At 38.2% G+C, this 20842-nt stretch overlaps 1 protein-coding gene across 1 annotated transcript in view; it reads left to right on the top strand.

Annotated features, from left to right (window-relative positions):
* Nucleotides 1-20842, top strand: part of ola1.L (Obg-like ATPase 1 L homeolog) — a 109397-nt gene that overhangs the window by 69262 nt on the left and 19293 nt on the right. Inside the window, 1 exon segment of the mRNA NM_001086211.1 lies at nt 972-1069. Within this exon segment, the coding sequence (NP_001079680.1) occupies nt 972-1069 (98 nt within the window).

The following is a 20842-nucleotide window of genomic DNA, read 5'->3' as shown; positions in this document are numbered from 1 at the left end:
TCTAGAAGTAATTAAAATGCAGCTCAGGGAAAAACAATGCCCAGACACAAGCATAGCCCACCAGAACAGTATCTCCGTAGACACAATAATGTTGCATGATTATAATAGGCAGATAACGTATTTCTGTGTTCTACTTGCATACATTTTTAGTGCCTAATGCAACTTGCCTCTCCAGGTGTAGTTGAACTACGATGCTCAAATCCACTGACTGCTGGGTCAGAAATCAGCCATTAAGGATTACTCATAGTGTAGCTTATCATTGCCTTTTACTCATCTAACACTAGGGGGCACTATTCTCAGAGGTTCAAAAAATGTTGGTTGTTCGAGGAATCTGTATCCTACAGCACTAATAAGACTATTTTTATGTTAGATAAGTGCCATCAGAAAAATAATCAATAATAATTACACATATCTTTGTCTAATTGAAAAAAGTGTGTATGTTTGCTCAGCGCCTCCTGGTATTTCTATTTTTTTACTTGGCACTTGTAAGCTAATTAATGTTTAGCTTATGCCTGTACTTAGACAGGATACAGAGAAATCACAGGTTGGGGCATGAAAGACACTACAGCGGTGTCTTATCCTGCTCTACTTGAAGTCTTCAAGCAGCAGGTAACATTGTTCGGCTACTGAGCAGACTTGAAAGGCAATGTGATTGTATACAGAAAATGTTGTGCTGTACCAGGACATAACAATATTCTGATTGCATTAAAGAAGACCTGGGCCATTCTATAACATACTAAAAGTTGACTTAAAAGTGAGTTACCCTTCACTTCTTGTGGACTACTTTATGCCAAGGGTAATGGGGACTAGATATGTATTTGATATACTTAAATACATATAGGTGCAGTTTTAGCGTATAAAAGAATGTAATATTTTTATGGAACATAGTATCCATTTAACGAATTGGCTGACCTTTTGCTTGATTAACGTCCTCTTATTACTGCTCTTATTTTTCTTGCTCTTCCTTTTAGATTGATGTGTTAAACAAATACTTATTCCTGACATCCAAGCCGATGATCTATTTAATTAATCTATCAGAAAAAGATTACATCCGCAAGAAAAACAAATGGTGAGTTTTAGTTTTCTGTTTTATGAGGCAGACGCTTTATAAGTTTGTGTACCAAAAATAGCTGCTGGCTTCTACATCATGTTGAACATTGAAACCTCAGGCCTTTAACCTGAGCACAACATTGTCATAACACCCTGTAGAGTAGACTATAAGCCTTCGATCAGGGACACACAACCTGTAAACATGAAACACATGATGTGATTTGTGCACTTGGGTGATGCATACTTAACTCTGGAGGTATAAAGAACACCTGGATCAGCTAGATAAACCATTCAACAGAACCCCCAGAAAGGCCAACGTATATTATAAATTAAGTAAGCAGCTCCAGAATGCCCAATCCATTTTGGGTTTGACTTTTTAATAATTTCCCATCAGTCTGATATTGATATTGAATTAGGTATTTAATTCGAAGGAGTGGATATCTAAGCAAATAACACTGTTAATCTTTGCTTTAAAAAATCAGTATTGCGGTTTCTGTTGCCATTTGACAATGAATACTGTGCCAAAGGACAAAGGCTTATGTGTTATTTAACCAACTTACACAAGCCATTTAGCAGTTACCTGCCTTCTAGGCATATATATTGTACAAAAAAGAAGTGTAAAGTATACTGTAGCCTCATAATAGAGGGCTTAAAATCCCTCTTTATTGTGCCTTTGGCTACAAATGTGGAACAACATACATTGTCAAATTGCAACCAGAGATGTAGCTAACATTTGCCAGTTTACAGATTTATTTCATCTCTAAGAGCTGTAAAACACTTTTCTGGCACATCCTGTATGTGTTTATATTTTCATAACACTACTTGGGTACAGAGTGTAGAACATTACTAAAATACATTGATAATACAGATAATGGAGTATATGCCAACAATTTTAGGAGGGAGTAAATGATGATAAACATACAGTTGCACCCCTAATCCATAGAGCTTACAATCTAATTGGATAAGTAATGTGTAAACATCTACAGGATGGTAAAAGGAGGAGCAGTGTACAGTGCTAAAGTGCTCTGACCCAGAATTTCCAAGAACAGAGTGTCACTAAGGGATTGGTACAAGAGAGTTTTTACTTAGTTTTAAAGTTATTATGGCCCAGCTGCTCAGAGGAATAGAACTGTAGATTTATAGAATGGCAAGAGACTGTTTTGCAAGATGGATGATGGCTCCATGAGGAATATTCATGAAATGTTCTGGGTGGCACAATAAAGGTAATTGAAATTCAAAATGAGGATTTTGTTAAAAAAAAGGCACAAGAGGCCAGCGATATTACACTTTTATGGGCCCAATGGAAAGATAAGGGGAGCTGACTACATGTACCAATAAAAAAAAAATTGTATCAGTAGTGCAGGGAGTAGCAGACAGATACAGATTTAAAAACAATAACATAATTAAAATAATAAGTTAGCAGCTTATAAATGGGAACAGTATCTGGGGTTTGAAAATTCCGTTGAGTGGTCTTCTTCCATCTATTCAGTGTAAGCCCCGTTATAATTGGTGCCCATATTGGGTTAAGATCGACTCATTTGGTGCCCTCACCTAATGATTGGTTCTTAAAGTATATGCCCAGCTTTACTCTGTACTTTACGGGGATTGTTTATTAGTCATATCGATCCTTACCCAGTGGATATCACAATCCAGTGACCCTATATTTGGCAGCACAACACAAGAGGTCAAATTAATTGGGAGCCAGTTAACCTGCCTGTATGTTATTTGAGTGTAGTAGGAAATTGGAGTGCCTGGACGAAACTGACACAAACACAGGGAGGACAGACTCTTTGCTTAGATTGAGATTTAAACCCTAGACACCAGTGCCGCAAGTCAGAAGTGCTAACTCAGAGCCTCTAAATGCCAGCCATTGCCAAGTACTTGGATTCTCCATAAATCCAAATCCACTTGCAGTATTTTCATCTCCCTATCCTTAAGTTAGATGCACATGGTTCCAATTCTTCATACAAAAAAAAAAAAGAAAAATCACATTTCCCTGTGATATCAAAAGAGTGGGAAGGCTTTAAACTGAAAAATAAACATTCAAAGATTGTAAGCCTGAGCAATAATTAATGTCAGATGGCTGCCTCCAATAAATCACCAGAGAAAGGTCTGGGACAGTTGGCTCAGATTAAATTGACCCGATTAATATTAGTATGTGTTCTGCATTTATATTGAACATCTACAATTTCAGCTCCATTAGCCATGTTTTCTATGCAACCAGACCTGAAAATGTCTGCAGCATTGAAGAGTTTAAGCAAAGTACATAGTTCCATAACTTATCAGGTATGTCCGTTCATGAAATAAGCATAACTATAATCAGCAGTCAGCATATCTTTTTGACCACAGTATGAGGAGATTGAAGAAAAAACTCCGTGCTTGTGTTTTGGGCAATAATACTACTACTGTTTGCATGGATAGTCTGGTTTACTCAACATGGTCTCATGGAGCAGCCCTGTCTAATATCAAAGCTCATCAATGTACCAACATATATTGATATTGCATGAATGTTCACCATAGGGGCTTACAAAGTATGCACCAAGCACAGGGCCATTTGCATGGCCGGTTTGAAGATGTTCATGCTTAAAGGGATTGTTAACCTTTAAATTAACTTTTCGTATGGTGTAGAGAGTGATATTCTGAGTAGGGATGCACCGAATCCAGGATTTGTTTCGGGATTCGGCCTTTTTCAGCAGGATTCGGATTCGGCCAAATCCTTCTGCCCGGCCGAACCGAATCCGAATTTGCATATTCAAATTAGGGACGGGAGGGAAATTGTGTGACTTTTTGTCAGAAAACAAGGAAGTAAAAAATGATTTTCCCTTCACACCCCCACCCCTAATTTACATATGCAAATTAGGATTCGGTTCGGTATTCGGCCGAATCTTTTGAGAAGGATTTGGGGGTTCAGCCGAATCCAAAATATTGGTTTTGGTGCATCCCTAATTCTGAGACAATATGCAACTGGTTTTCATTTTTTTTTTTTTTTTTTTTTGTGATTTTTGAATTATATAGCTTTTTATCCAGCAGCTCCAGAGTTTGCAATTTAACAGTCTGGTTGATAGGGTTCAAATTGCCCTAGCAACCATGAATTGATTTGAATGAGAAACAGGAATATGAATAAAAGAGGACCTGAATAGAAAGAAGAGAAATAACAATAAATGTGTAGGTTTACAGAGCATTTGTTTTAGATAGGGTCAGTGACCTACATTTGAAAGCTGGAAAGAGTCAGAAGAAGAATGTAAATCATAAAAAAAAAAAATATAAAAAGGAAAAATTGAAGGTCCGTTGAAAAGTTGCTTAGTATTCTATAACATACAACGTTTTAGATAGGATAAGCTTACCGCTTTCTATAATGGGTCCGGTTGCTCATACACCAAAGCCTTAGCAAAGGGGAGCTACACACAAAAACATACAACGAGAGATCCAGACCATGGTAATAAATATAAACAAACACATTAAGACAGACAAATACAAAGACTGACTGGTTACATTCATAATCAAGATCATTGGGTCATGGCAAGTAAGGAATGTTAAGATGGGAAACTTTCTTTTTAAAAGGGTGTTTCACCTTTAAGTTAACTTTTAGTATGTTATAGAATAAAAACCCTGAATGACGAGCAGGCACCATTCCTGAACACCAAAAAATCTATTAATTTGTAGAATTCAGGAGTCCAAAAAGTTTTGTGGAATAATACAAAAGTCTTTATTTACATTATGTATAAAAAAAATAAAAGCCTGACGCGTTTCGTGTCCCCAAAGGATATATGATTAAGTGTCCTTTGGGGACACGAAACGCATCAGGCTTTTATTTATTTTTTTATACATGATGTAAATAAAGACTTTTGTAATATTCCACAAAACTTTTTGGACTCCTGGATTCTACTAATTAATTGATTTTTTGGTGTTCCAGAATGGTGCCTGCTCGTCATTCAAGGTTTTTATTCTATAACATACTAAAAGTTAACTTAAAGGTGAAACACCCTTTTAAAAAGAAAGTTTCCCATCTTAACATTCCTTACTTGCCATGACCCAATGATCTTGATTATGAATGTAACCAGTCAGTCTTTGTATTTGTCTGTCTTAATGTGTTTGTTTATATTTATTACCATGGTCTGGATCTCTCGTTGTATGTATACCTTGGTGTTTGTTGGCCCATGTCAGTCATGTATTTCTCTTTATCGAACTGGTGACCGCTTATTATGCACCTAAAATGATATTTTCCTTTACTAGCCAGCTGTATTCCTACTCAGACGTGGTCTCTCCTCGAGACATCATTGTCCGGCCATGCACTGCTAGACCTCTGTAAGATTACAGGGTCCTTTCTGCTTCTTTCTAATTGTATAGTAAATGCCTCTCCCAGACTGTTCCCATTTCCAGACCTTAATAGTAGACAGGCTGCTAAGGAGACGCCAACATTCCATTACCTGTCTCCATGCTCTTTTAGTGCTTGTGAGACTCTAATGCTAAGTAACGTTTCCTAACTTTGTGCCTCCGAAATTAAACTTCATTCAAATCAGTCACCCGCATGCTGCGTATCCTTTGTATGTGCATAGTTTTTAATTTATTGAGTATATATATTAATTTTAAAAGCCTTGTGGATGTTAGGGCAATTCTACTTGAAAGATCAAAGCCTGTGCAGCTGAGTGATGTTCGTAACCATTTTCGGCACAGTTTGGGCCACCTGCTGTTGCTATTTTCCCTCCAGCCAGCCACAGAGAACCCCCTGCGCATCTCTGCTCGTAAAACATGATTGAGGAAGTATTTGTCATCTCTTTATGAGCGCACAGCAGTGCATGATGGGAGCAGACCTCTGTTTGAGCCACAACCATTGCCATTTCCTAATCCCCATAACCTTTCAGTTTAATGCTGCTGGAGAAAAGCTGAAAATAAATTATTTTGGTTACAATTTAAATTAACAGTGTCGTTTCCATTGAAATGAGAGAGAGCTTGCAGTTTCTGCCTTCAAGTATTTACTGACTTTAACACCATCTTTGTTGGATAAGCACACCACAAATAGCTATCACGTGTGTTTATTCCATTCCTGCTATTCCTAATTACGTTGCTATAGGGAATGAAACGTATGGCACGACAGCTTTCTGTCAGCGTAATCATAAGTGACAGGATTAGTAAACGGCAATTAGCAGTATTTTGAATGGCTTATAAACCTATGCACCTCTGACTTTTTGACTGCCCCCCCCCACCCTTCCATGGTTGAAAAAAAATCTACTACTTTGAACAAATACTGCCAGCAAAATGACTTACTCTTGCTCTGTGTTGTGTCTGAAAGCACGTGTGATATTGGATAGGCTACAGTTATGATGGAAACAAACTGAATCACCTCAGATTTCAGGTAACTAAATAAACAATATACATAGAGCACAATGAAATAAGCCAAGGTTTGGTTCAGATGGGATTTAATCATGTAGGCTTATTTTGGTTTCCTGGTCTTAAGCATACTTTTACCTGATTTGACCACCCAGTTGGAAGGCCTGGTTGGGCTGATGTTCCCAATGTTCTGCCCATTGGGCTACTGCATTGTATGTAATTCTTAGCCTGAAGCTGAGATTCGTAAGCAAGCCCCAGTTTGGTTTCTAGCCCAGGAACTCATGTCATGCCATTTTAGCAGCAATTAAAATGGAAGAAGAGAAGAAGGAGCCCTGGGCAATAAATTAAAGTTGGCGCCAATTATATTAATCATTTTGATCCAGCCTATGGAGGTCCTTGGATATGCAGAGAGAAGGACATGGCTGAAAACTCCTTTTGGGAGTGGAAATTGCCCAAGAAAATAAAGGTAGACTAGTTTTCCTTTGAAAATGCTGCCTATATTTTCTCTAGTTCTGCTTTGTCCAAGAGCTTGTTGTGGATGGATGCCTTGCTAAAATACTATAATGAACATACTCTAATGATGAACAGTGCATCTTTCTATTGCCAAATGTTCATTCTCGCTCATTCTCATTCTGCTGTGATACCTGCATCCATGCTGCTTTCAGTCATGCATTTGTTTTAATCCATTGACAAATCATTCATCCTTTGTGCTCCATTCATTCCTAGTTTTGATAATCACTTTTCATTTAAGCACAGCTACACAAAACAGTGGTTCTATTAAACAGAGCCTAAATAGGACTTGTCAATCATCACTAGTAACGAAGTGTAAAGGGCTGGAACTGTCAGCCTGATATTTAATTAGGGAGTTCTGTTTCCCTCTTTTGCCCTGACAGAAAACTGATACGTCAGAGAAAATCTGTAGAAATAAAGCATCAAGGGGTATGGTGTATCAGACTTATCAGGAAATTGCATGGCATGTGTTCGAAGGAGACATGTAGCATAGCTAAAAACTCATCCTAATATTGTAGGCAGTAGGGAATAATATACGGTTCTGGTTTCACTTTGGGCTAAAAGTTTATATTATCTTTTAAAAAGGCCCCTTTATTGGAGCTCCCTGTAGATCTGCTGCGGCCCCTGTTTGTGTTTCAAATGAGGGGTAGGTGTGACCTAACTGTCCCTACCAGAAGCACAGTAGGAGGGGGATAGCCAATCCACAGCCCTGTAGTCACAGCCCCATCAGGTCAGCCTAGCTGCTGATTGGTTACTATCCTACAGTGCAGTGTGCCAAATGCCGCCTGCTCCCCTGCACAGCCTGGAAAAGGAGGCAATAGGAAGTGGAACAGATGGGAAGGCTAGTAGGGGTTTTGCTCAATAAAGTAACCAGAAACACTACTTTTTAAGCACATTCCTTGTATATTTAAAATATTATAATGCACTGGCACATTCTTATTTTTTACATATTATGGTATGCCCTGGGCAACCCCCAACCTGAATGCAGTTCAAGTTTTACCCAACTCACCTGCTTCCAAGGTCTGTTTGAGTGCATTTTAGGCCTTTGTACTGGCATGGTCAGATCTGACTGCAGTCTAGAAGACAGACTGCTATAAGCTGCCATTGACTGGTCCTTTTGGCCTGTGTCGGGGGCTGTTCTGGGCCTGTTTGGATCTCACTTTAACCCATCTGGTATAGGTTAACATTAGTTTGAGTGCTTATTACAGGTTGCAAGTCACTGACTGGATTCTGCAGGCAAATCCTTGCAAGTTAACATTGTTACGGACCATACCAATACGTTTCTCGGGGCATCAGTAAGGTAGTAGAATGTGGGGCCAGTAGTTGCTAGTACCTTCAGTGTTTCCAATACAATTGCTTATTTCTGTCTGTGGAGCCCTGTGTGACTGTGGTGTATAGAGTCCGAAAGGACTCATTACAGTCTAAACTTTGCTAAGATGGATGCTACTACTTGCTGTGTTACATAGCATTTCACAATCAAACTTTTATAATGAAAAGTATCTGTATCTGTTCTGTCTGCATTTCTAAATGTACAGGGGGGGGGGGGGTTAACCTGGTCTATATTCTTTGCACATGTTTCTTATTAAAGAATTTCAGATAAATTTGGCCAGCCTATAAAGGAATATTGGCTAAGCTTGTAAATGCAGCTGTTATTATGCAAATTTTGGTTTGTTGGAAGAACTTTAATGCATGTATTTTATTTGCACATATATCTTTTCCTGTATCAGATCCTGTAATTTGATATAGCTTTATTATTTTTGTTCCGTATTTCTGAAGCAGTTGAAGGCTGAGTTTAGCTGAAATGTAGCCAGGTCTTTTCTGCAGTTGATGGGCTATCGCCTTTAGGTGGTGCTGTGGCACGTCTGCAACAAGCCAAATGCTTGCTTGAACACTGAAAAAGGAAAAAAACTGTTGCTTAGTTTAACCCCTTATATGACATGGAATCCTGTAACATCAACTGAGCGACAGCTTAGCAGTTACTGTTCTGAATGAAGATCTCTGGTTTATGAACCCCTTGACACAATTACATTTCTGCATATGTATGACCCATGGGTTACTGTATATTTTCTTTGAAGATGTGAAGTGCAGAAGTTAATGATAGAGAGCATTGCTATATGTAGCTATTGGGGTCCTGAGTTTGGTTCCAATCTGGGAAGTATGTACAAGGACCTGTATGTTTTTACTTGGTCTGTGTGGGTTTATTCCTACTTTCCAAAAAGTGAACTGACTTCTGATCCTGACCTCAGAGTTTGAATGTGATTGGGACCTTGGTTTGAAAGATCTGATGGGTCAGGGACTATCACCACTTTTTAAACAAAGGATGTAGTAAATAAATATTGCTAGTGTCAATTGATGATCAAGGTTTTCATATAATCTTAAGCAAAAAAAAAAATAAAAAATTTTTAGGAGAAAAAAAGTCTCTCAGCTGCAGTCAGAAAATCTCCAAAAATTATAAATATTTTTTAAATAAACGCTATTACACTATCCAGGATTTGTATTTTCCACATCGGAGCACATGAGCCGACCCAGAAGGAAACGGAGATCTGCTAATACTAAGGGCATTATATTGCACTGTAAAGCAATAAATCCAGCAGCACTCCGATATGTGAATCAATGATTATTTATTCATGCCATTAGCAGAGTGACGTTTCGGGCTATTCCAGCCCTTTATCAAGGCTTGAAAAGGGCCGGAATAGCCCGAAACGTCGCTCTGCTAATGGCATGAATAAATAATCATTGATTCACATATTGGAGTGCTGCTGGATTTATTGCTTTACAGTGGAGTTTTTCCTTGGCAGAGAGGAACACAGCTGTGCACCCGACGCTGCAAAAGGCGATCTAGTGTAAGTGTGGCACCTTTACTGATTTGAAGGGCATTATATTGCATTACCATCTTGTGAGAAGGCACTTCGGCCTTATGGTGGTGGAAAAAGATTGGATGTAAAGGAATCTTGCATGTCACCATTGAAGGCCCCCCCCCATACATGGGCTGATAAAAGCTGCCGACAGACCGTATGTGGGGCCATATGTGCAGTCCCGCAATCCGACCGGCTGTATCGGATCCATTATAATCTGATCGTTGGGCCCTAGAGCCCACAATCGGATCAGCTCGATATCTCCCACTTCAATGTGGGCATATCGCGAGAGATCTCTGTGTCTATGGCCACCTTAAGAGTGGAAGGTTTAAAGGGAAACTATACCTAAAAAAAGATCCTGACATGGGTGCTGCCTCAATATTTAACTATACTGCATTATTTTTTGGGTTTTTTCTCTGTTACCATAGGCGCTCATCCATATATAATTTTTGGAGATATCCATATTATCTGCTATAAACCAAACATTTAGGCCAGGCCACACTAGGGGCAGAAAACCGTCCTACTGTGGGCAGTAACCTCCTCTCTCTTCCTCATTGAATCGGCTCAGCATGAACAAACTTCAGCGGATTTTGACTCAAAATGCAGAGGCTTCTTGCTGTTCTCCGAAACCTGCCAAGTCTGTTTGCGCCGAGCCAATTCAATGAGAAAGAGAGAGGAGGCTATTGCCGACTGTAGCAGCTTTTTGCTAGTGGTTTTCTGCCACTGTGTGGCCCTAGCCACAGGCATGTTATCCAAAATGCTTATGAACTGTGGTAATTTGGATCTTCATACTTTGCCTACTAAAAATAATTGAAAAAATGAATTATAATTATTTTTAATTTAATTATATTAGTTAGGGTCATGTACTAATAAATATTCAAAAAGGGCTATTTAGCATGAGATCTGTGAAGATGTGGAATTCTCTCCCTGAATCAGTTGTACAGGTTGATACATTAGATAGCTTTAAGAAGGGGTTGGATGACTTTTTAGCGAGTGAGAGAATACAGGGTTATGGAAGATAGCTCATAGTACAAGTTGATCCAGGGACTAGTCTGATTGCCATCTTGGAGTCAGAAATTAATTCCCCCCCCCCCCCCCCGAGGCAAATTGGAGCGGCATCAGGAGGTCTTTCTGCCTTCTTCTGGGTCAGCTAGCAGTTAGGCAGGTTTTATATACACATATAAAGTTGAACTTGGACTTTTTTAAACCTAAATTACTATGTATGTTACAAGGCACTGTCGTATTATTAAAGAGAAAAAGAATATATTCTATAAGAGAAGGCCTTCCTGTAATTCTGAGCTTAGATAATGGGTTTATGGCTAACAGATTCCATACCTGTATATGTATATATAATACACAGGAGCCATGAGTATCCTGTAACATATATCCTAATAAACAATGCTTAATGAGTTCACATGATGATAAAATAACCTGTTGTTGTAAATTATGAGGATATTAGAAGTCACATTGGAGTCCCCTGACCTGGAACTCTAATGTGACTCTTTCATAGCCTTAGATTTTATAATAGGTGAAACATTATTGCCTATATATGTTAACCTATAATTCAGTTGTGACTGATGCTCAAACTGGAAGTGGCAAATTTGAAGTTCGTATTCTACCACCTCCATTTTAATGGTTTTGATTGATTTGGCTTATTCTAAAAAAATTATTGATTTAGTGCATCTTTAAAACTGTTTAATTGCTTGCTGTCTGTTAGTCACCCATGTAAACCAGGATTTTTCAGACAGACAGTCAGTCAGACAGTCAGACAGTCAGACAGTCAGACAGTCAGACAGTCAGACAGACAGTCAGACAGTCAGACAGACAGTCAGACAGACAGTCAGACAGACAGTCAGACAGACAGTCAGACAGACAGTCAGACAGACAGTCAGACAGACAGACAGTCAGACAGACAGTCAGACAGACAGACAGTCAGACAGACAGACAGTCAGACAGTCAGACAGTCAGACAGTCAGTCAGACAGTCAGTCAGACAGTCAGTCAGTCAGACAGTCAGACAGTCAGTCAGACAGTCAGTCAGTCAGTCAGACAGTCAGACAGTCAGTCAGACAGTCAGACAGTCAGTCAGTCAGACAGTCAGTCAGACAGTCAGTCAGACAGTCAGTCAGACAGTCAGTCAGACAGTCAGTCAGACAGACAGTCAGACAGTCAGTCAGACAGTCAGTCAGACAGTCAGTCAGACAGTCAGTCAGACAGTCAGTCAGACAGACAGACAGATAAAGGAAGCGGTGTTCCTGCAGGAACTGTTTTTGTTATCCACTGACACAGGCCCGTCGGGTTATCGGGTTCTACATAAACCCAAATTGCTGAGATGCCAAGCAGCTCCTTGACAGGAGATAGAAAGTTTTGACAAACATACACTGCACAGTGAGTGTCCAATTTGAAATGATTTAAATAAATGCAAACCACCATCATGGGCAACACAAACAGCCTGAAAGCAAGTTATCAGAATAATTGTCGCAGTGTTATGAATGGGTGAGGATGTGGAAAATAGGGCTGAATGGCTGATGTTATATATGTCCTTGATTACCTTGCCTTGTGCTTTTATCCTAATAAGTGACATTCTTTGTATTCCCTTGGATGGCGAGACAGTCTGACACTGAAGAGGAATAAATATTGCATGTGCTACACATTAAGCTGTCATCCAAGACAGCGCTTAAGGGGGGAAAAAAGGGTGAAAAAATAGGTAACGGGAGAAATTCATAGAAAAGATTTTGAAATGTATTGAGGCTTCAGTCGTAATTGCTGGCTTCTTGTTGCATGTTGAAGTCCTCTCCTTACATTTGGGCTATCTTTGCAGGTCGACCATGCAAATAAAAAAATACTGCCTTTATTATTTGGTTTAAAGCACAGACTGGCACATGTAACATTTCTATTAAAAATGAGATTCTAACTTGCAGAATAAACTGGTTTTGAATAAAATCCGCTTTACTCACTTTCAGGAATCACAACATCAAAAGCCACATCTTTTATCTGTCTGCATTAATTGTGCACCTTAGCAAGAAAGGGACGTCATTAAAGAAAAATATGTTTCTCTTCTTGAAAAGAAAAAGAAAATGATTAAAATTGGTTTACATTTTGCTCCAAAATCTTTTGTAATGATGATGAAAATAGTATAATGCTGGCATGTTTTCCTGCCAATATTAAGTCTGTTAAAATAAATCTTGTTCCCAAAGTCTAGGCCTCAATTATTCTACCCTTCATTCTGACAAAGATGGCTTGTATGCAAACTGGAGGAGGGCTCTCCAGGAACACTAAGCGTTTTGTTAAAAATTGTGTGTTTCTTTCATTGCTGTAAAGTTTGTGGAATATGGTGTATAAACTGCAGTCAAAAAGCAAAAGAGGACAGGATCCTGATGTAATATTAAATGGAGTGTGAAAACTTTGTTTTCTGGAGCTACAGCGATATGTGTCTCTTTACTGCCCATTAAAAAGCTATTATATTGTGAAATTAGGAACAAAGCAATTCGTGTTTTTTGTATTGAGTTTAAAGCTGGAGAACATCTATTATTAAGAGATGCTTTCTTCTTAAAAGCCTCTCGCTCCATAAAGATTTGTCCAGCAGGGGTCACTGTTTCATAGAGTTTTTGCATGAGTTTTTTCTTGTTGGAGAGATCATGGTCACACCAACTAATTAAAATAATGCGCCCTATGCAGGAGAAGCATAACCCTTAGGAGCACTATCCAACTTTTTGCCTTTCTTAGCCTACGTCAGTATAATTCATGGAGGAAATAGATTTGGCATTATGTAATAATTTGCTTGGCTGGTGCAGTTAAATGTTTTACTATCTTTTGTCCTAGTTTTCTTTAATCATTGCCCACAATTTAGCTGGCATATTTTGCTGATTGGACCTTCTAAATTGGCATGCATGGACTTCATGTAGAACAATCTCAATATAAAATACCCTAACAGGTTAAAGCCTGTAAAAAGGGCATATCTCCCCTTCAGTAACCATTTCTCCATTGTTCAAGGAAAGACCATGGATTTGCATTTCCTAAATCTCTCATGGAATCATCACAGCCAGAGGCCTTCCTTTCACTCGAGCAAGGGGCAGGCAGAACATTTGAGTGACCTAATTTCTTTGTATTTTCTCATTGAATGATCTTGCATTGGTCAGCGGGAACAGCCCCATTTAGCCACTATATAAGGTGAAAATACAGGACACGCCAAACGTCTGTTAACTCTGGATTACTACAGAGCACCAACCATTTGCCCAACTGGTAAATTGATCTGTAAGTCCCACTGAGGAAAATTGCTTTCCCGTGCTCCAAACAGCCGTTATCTTAGTAATTGCACCTGGATGTGTTTTCGTAGGCTAAAAAAAGACACGTTTGTTTTGGCACTTGCAAAGTTATCTCTCAGTCTTAGGATTTTTCAATATACAAATGACAACGGCAGTGAGTGTCTCACAGTCAAAACTAGTGCCATCACAGGTTTTTGCCTCCCCAACCCTTGTAAGAATGTTCCGAAAGGTGCGCAGAATGAAAGACTACATTCTAAACTGGAGTTCGCAACAAGAAGCTTATCAGAACAAATTGCCTGGCCCGGCCCCTTCCTCACTCAAAACCTAATGACCCTTTATCATCATGGTTTAGATTGCTGGACACAGATGTGAGAAAATACAAGTAATCGTCAGGTAACTACAGTCGCTGCACTGATGTTCTCTGAGATCCGACTGCTGGGAAGATAAAAAGCTTCCCACTGAGCCAGTGACTTTCCAGTTGCAAAGCACATCATGATCTCATACACCAAGTTTTATTTGCAGAAGAATCACAATAAGATATATTAGGACTTTCCGCAGGGTAAACCTATTCACAAGAGAACAGCTTATTCCTTTTTAGCTGGTTAGGCTCCAATAAATGAATCCTGTTTATTTTCTGGCACACAGAATGCTTGTCGTTTTCCTGAAGCAATAGCAGAGCTGTTGGAGAATGTATATATCTCATAGAAATGTATTACATCAGCTTTTATATACTGATTTTTATTGTTGCATACATTGATATAACTTTTGCTTAAAATATGGGCCAAAGTTGGGGTTAGAACAACAGTGATAATATAGTGAATAAAGTACCCCCTCTTGTAAAATATAAGGATATTATAAGTTACCGAGGAGTTTCATGACCATATAAAAACACGAGGCCGAAGGCCGAGTGTTTTTATACAGGTCATGGAACTCCGAGGTAACTTCTAATATCCTCATATTTTACATCTGGGGGTACTTTATTAATTATAATACACAAATTTTAGTGAGTCATGTGACAGAAATTACATCACTACTCACCGTTTATAACTGATGACATCACTACTCACCGTTTATAAGGATATAATTTACAAGATATTCATGGCTTTTGTGTATTATATAAATATAACTGACATTTGTCAAGAGACCTTACCTGATGGTAATTGGGGGTGCCAGGACTGTAAATATGATTGCTATGGCAGCTTGCAAGCTCTCTATACATTAGAAATAAATATGATGTATTTATTTGGACCTATCTTAAAGGGGTGGTTAACCTTTAGTATGTTGTCTAATTCTAAGCAACTTTTCAATTGTCCTTCATTTTTTTCTTTTTATAGTTTTTGCATTATTTGCCTTTTTCTTTTGACACTTTCCAGCTTTCAAATGGGGGGGGGGGGTCACTGACCCTATCTAAAAACAAATGCTTTGTAAAATGTAATGTTATTGCTACTTGTTATTGCTTATCCTGAATAGAAACTTTTCAGACACTCTCCTATTCATAGTCCAAACTCTTAATTCAAATCAATACCTCTCCAGTTTGCAATTTCAGCAGTCTGGTTGCTAGGGTCCAGTCTGCAGTCCGAACTTTTATGAATTGTGTGTGCAAGATGATGAATGGCTCCATGCAGGTACTGAAGTATGTGTGGGAATATTGTTCTAATTGTATAATTGTATACGTTTAAAATCCTGAGCGCAGGTGTGCTTGCTCGTCTTGCATATCGAATTGGGAAATTATGTGTGCTAAACAGTTTGTTGTGTGTGCTGTTGCCATAGGTTGGAACATAGTACTGACATTAGTGTGTAATATTACATCACATCACAGTGTAGTATTCATCTCTGTTTCACCTAAATCTGTCTGTATGTGGAACAGAATCTTGATAAACCAAAATCAAAGAATTTTTTACTTTTCTTTGCTTAATATGCTCATACCTTGGAAATATAGCAGAACATTTTATAGCCTTGAATTTTTGTGCACTAGTAAAAGTCAGATTTCTATCTTTCTTTAAAATAGTATTGGTGATAACTGAACACAGCTGTGTTTTTCTATAATGTTTGAGTTGTGAATGTTTTTCTGCTTTGCAACTCCTAGACCTGGAATTTATTTGTTTGGTTGCTAGGTGTCAATTATCACAGCAACCAGGGAGAGGAAAGCAAATAAATAAACATAGCCACGAAATTGAAACCTTAAAACAAAACAAACCTGTAAATAAGATGACAAGAATTACTGAGAATTTTATTAGAACAGGTTCATCCATAACACTAACACTGGGATTGTATAGCGTTCTTTGACATCTGGATTTTACACACACACGTCACATTCGACGCTCGTCACATCCGACGCACACATATATCACACACACACACACACACACACACAAAAAAATCATGCTAACACAACCTGATATTATACTTGTAGGTGACTTAGAAACCTGGACTTGGAGGAGGAAATAAGCAGGTGGAACACTGAAGAATATTCATTAAAGGGGTTGTTCACAGTTTATTCAATTATTTCTTTCTCTGGGTTTAGGGGGTCACTGACTCTGTAAACTGTTCTAATCTGCTACATAAGCTGACACATGTTATCTTTGGCCCTGCCAAATGGTAGTTACAGCATGGCTTAATCTAAGCAACGTTTCAGTTGGTCTTCATTTTTCTTTTTCAGTCTTATTCAAATCAATGCATAGTTGCTAGGGTAATTTGGACCCTAGCAACCAGACTGCTGAAATTGCAAACTGGAGAGCTGCTGAATAAAAAGCTAAATAACTCAAAACCCCAAATAATAAAAAATGAAAAATGATTTCAAATTGTCCCAGAATATCACTCTCTACATCATACTTTGGAGCAGATTTATCAAGGGTCGAATTGAAATACTTAGACTTCGAATATCGAAGTCGACGTTTTTTTCATCAAATTTGGGTATCATGCGGTCAAAGTAAAATCGTTCGAAGGATTTCGGCGATCGATAGTTTCCTATCTGCAGCTGTCAGAGCAAGTAAAAGGAAACGTGAATTTTACTGCATACAGTCAGGTTTCATATGAAAACGGTGCACATTTTTTAAATTAAAATATATTGGAGAGAGGTTTCCTTTTCATTAAAGAAAATAAAAATGGGATTTTATTTTTTTGCCTTTACATCCCCTTTAAAGTTCAATTTTGAAAAAATATTGAAAGCAATTTAAAGTCTTTATTTCTGGTGTACATTCGGAAGATAACTGAACTGAAAAAAGTACTTGGAAGGTGAAAAACACCTTTTAACTTGCGTCCCTGAGACAGTACCACAGATATTTATTACAAAAAAAAATGTAAAAAGTAAATTGCAAAATTGCTCAAGTAGTGATCAAGTTTACTTCAATATTTAGGGGATTTTAGATCACCTTTTCACATGACTGCTGTGAATCATTTGCACTGATAAAATTGAGGATTTTTATTCGAAAAAGTATTGAGATGTCCTCAATGAAAAGGTTGTTTTTGCAACAGAAATTAAAAGCAGCTTAAAGAATCAACCATGAATAACCCCACATGTACAAACACGCTTAGAGATTTATCTAGTACAATTATGACCAAGCTGAAAACATTAGGGGGCCTGGGAGTTCCACATGTACACAGATACTACCTGGCAAGTAGATGAGAGGTCATGATCCACATGCATGCTCCTACGGAGGAATCTTTGAGAATCGCTTCTCATCTCCCATGCAACTGGCACATCTATGTTGGATTCCTGAAAGCACACAGAGACACCCCCAGAGATCTCTTACCCTCCTCACAACAAGCGCTGGACTTTTGGGATTCCATATATATATATATATATATATATATAATTTAATGTGAGACACCTGCACTCTATCCTCTGTAGTTCCTTGCCGGGTGCTCGGTCAAAAGGATATGTAGCAATTGAAGATGGACCAGCACTCCGTTTTCTTTATCAAAAGTGTTTATTCAATACACTGTGCATCCAACGTTTCGGCCCGCATTGGGGCCTTGATAAAGGCCCCAATGCGGGCCGAAACGTTGGATGCACAGTGTATTGAATAAACACTTTTGATAAAGAAAACGGAGTGCTGGTCCATCTTCAATTGCTATATATATATATATATATATATATATATATATATATATATATATATATATATATATATATATATATATATATATATATATATATAAACTATCTTCTGTAATAAGAGTTTCCTACCAGGATGTCACCCACTAGACTTTCAACCATGGATAGCCACAAACATGCTCACACAGCTTTTCGTCCACATCAAATCACTTTCATTCCAACAACATAAGGAGCAACATAACATCCCCCACTCGCAATTTTTTCGTTATCTACAAATACGAAATTATGTAGACACCGAAATCAAAACCCAGAACACCCAGACCATGACCTACTTTGAATCGATTTGTTTTAAACACTCATACCCAACACATTTGATATCACTATTGTATAGCCAACTGTCATCAGATACCACTGACATACATCAGCCCTATATGATAAAAATGGAAACAGATTTAGATTTCACAATCTCAAATAAAACATGGTCATATTTGGGACAGTGCTAAAAAAAAATCTATATGCGCAACTTCCAGCGAAAGAGCTTATATAATATTGTTTCGATGGTACTACACTCCAACATGCATAAGTAAATTTAGTGGTAATCCGGAACATGCCTCCTGCTGTAGAGGCTGTGGTGATCAAGGGTCTTTTTTTATACATATGGTGGTACTGCACAGTGGCCCAAGAATTCTGGAAGATGGTAGCCACTCTGCTCTCCGAGGTTCTGCATAGCACTATTACAGCAACTCCACAAACATTTCTCTTAGGCATGAAAATTGGGGCCATAAACTCTAAACAATCCCACAAATTAGCTACACATATCCTGACAGCAGCAAGATCTCTCCTAGCAGCAAATTGGAAAAGACTACAATTACCTGGTCGGCAATCGCTGATAACCAAAGTAAATTGGACCCCAGCGATGGAATCTATCAGAGACAAGCTTCTAGATAGAAGCTATGAGGGAGAGCTGGAGTGGTATCCGTAGGCCCAGCTTCTGGAGGGCATCCAATCCAGATCTCAACCCGGTGATTCTGGAGCTACTTGAGCAGCGTCACAGACAAGATGTTGTCTAGTAATAATATACTGAATTTAAAATAACTATCTCTCACTTTAAATCTTCCCTTTCCTTTCTTCTCTGTCTCCCATCATCTCCCCCCTCCTTCTTTTTCTAAATGCCAGCTGTAAGATTAATACTAAAATGGTCTACCTTGAGAGGTCATGTGAAATGACCGAACATGGGAATGTTACACAAGGAATGACGAGAAATAACCAGACATGTACAAACTTGCAGCTGAATACATGTTGTACTTTATTGCATTTTTTTACTTTTTATTTGTTTTAATGAAAACCAATAAAAATATTAAATATTAAAAAAGAGATGTATCTAGTAAACTGTAGTTCTTTGTATGTTCATTTTATTTTTGCCCCTCTTGCAACATCATAGAATCTTGTCTGGTGCAAAGTTTAGTTTGAGCTCTTTAATCTGAGCGATTAGCTGAAATAATGACCCTGTCAGCCTTAATCACATTAAAATGTGGTTAACATCATTTAATTTTTTCACTTAATATGCAGAAATTTCCAGTAGATTTGCACTGAAGGCCATTGAAATTCCATTAGAACAAGAATAAAAATTTCAGGCATCATTTCTTCAGAGAAGGAAAAAAAAGGTCTCACTTGGAAACTGCTGAATCCTATGATAGGATGGAGCCTTGATTGTACTGTATTGTGCCAAAAAATTCTGTAAAGGCCCAGATTTTGCAGCATTATAATGAAAACATCCTGAATATTTTGCCACTGTGATCAATAGTAATGTCTATATTTAATAATAGAAAAACTGACATTATAGAAAAAATTTAATATTAATAAAGGTGGGCCATGGGCTGAAAAGAGAGGTATAATGTTCAGCTGCACCTGTTTTGGTTTTATTTCCCAGGTTGTAATCAGGTTAGTTTGTATAATGAGCTCTGTATAAGTCCCTTCTCTCAATGTCACACTTTGAGATTGAGTCACTATACAGAGTTTATCTGCCAATTTTGTTCACTACCCTTTTCCTCTCCCACAGTGGCCCAAAAGAACCACAGGAAGACGGAATGTTTTAGTCTTTGTCCTATTAATTTCAACAAAAAACACGACTATGTCTTTAATAAAGCAACAGGCGGAAAGTATGTACGGGAAGCCGTATTCATTGATCTCTGCCCTTTTCATTTTCTGTTCGTATTTTGTGGTTTCATATACTGGAGAATTCTAGAACTTTATCAGGAATGTGACCAGGTTATTAAACAAAATGATGTTGTCCAGCTCTTTCTTCTCTTCTGGATGCTTTTCTCAAAATGATTTCTTGGTATCGTTTTGCTTTTGTATAACTTCTGTAGCAAAGGAATTCCAGTCATCCCAGTTAGTTACTTTCGTTGACTGATGACCAAATTGGTCTGTGTATGCTGCCAACAGGCTGCAAAGGTTCCATTAGTACAGTCAACTCCAGATAGATGGTCTGGTTATATGACTGCTTGAATGGCCAGCATTACTAAGGTGTGGTTTACAGATAGTATATAATTTTTCTAAATAGTTTGTATGTCAACTGTTAAAACTGGAAAGGTTTTCTTTCATAGGTATATCCTTCCAATGATCAGGCACAGTCAAAGGCTACTTCATATTATATAGTATGATATGGGTTGATCTTGTATCTGGGTTTCCCCTTTATCAAGTGCCTATGGCAAAGTGAAAACCAACTGATGTCATCTCATATCAAATCTTCTCCATAATTTGTTGTGCAAAGCAGAA

Source organism: Xenopus laevis, chromosome 9_10L (assembly GCF_017654675.1).
Source record: "Xenopus laevis strain J_2021 chromosome 9_10L, Xenopus_laevis_v10.1, whole genome shotgun sequence".
Taxonomy (NCBI): domain Eukaryota; kingdom Metazoa; phylum Chordata; class Amphibia; order Anura; family Pipidae; genus Xenopus; species Xenopus laevis.
This window is presented reverse-complemented; position numbering and strand designations above follow the sequence as displayed.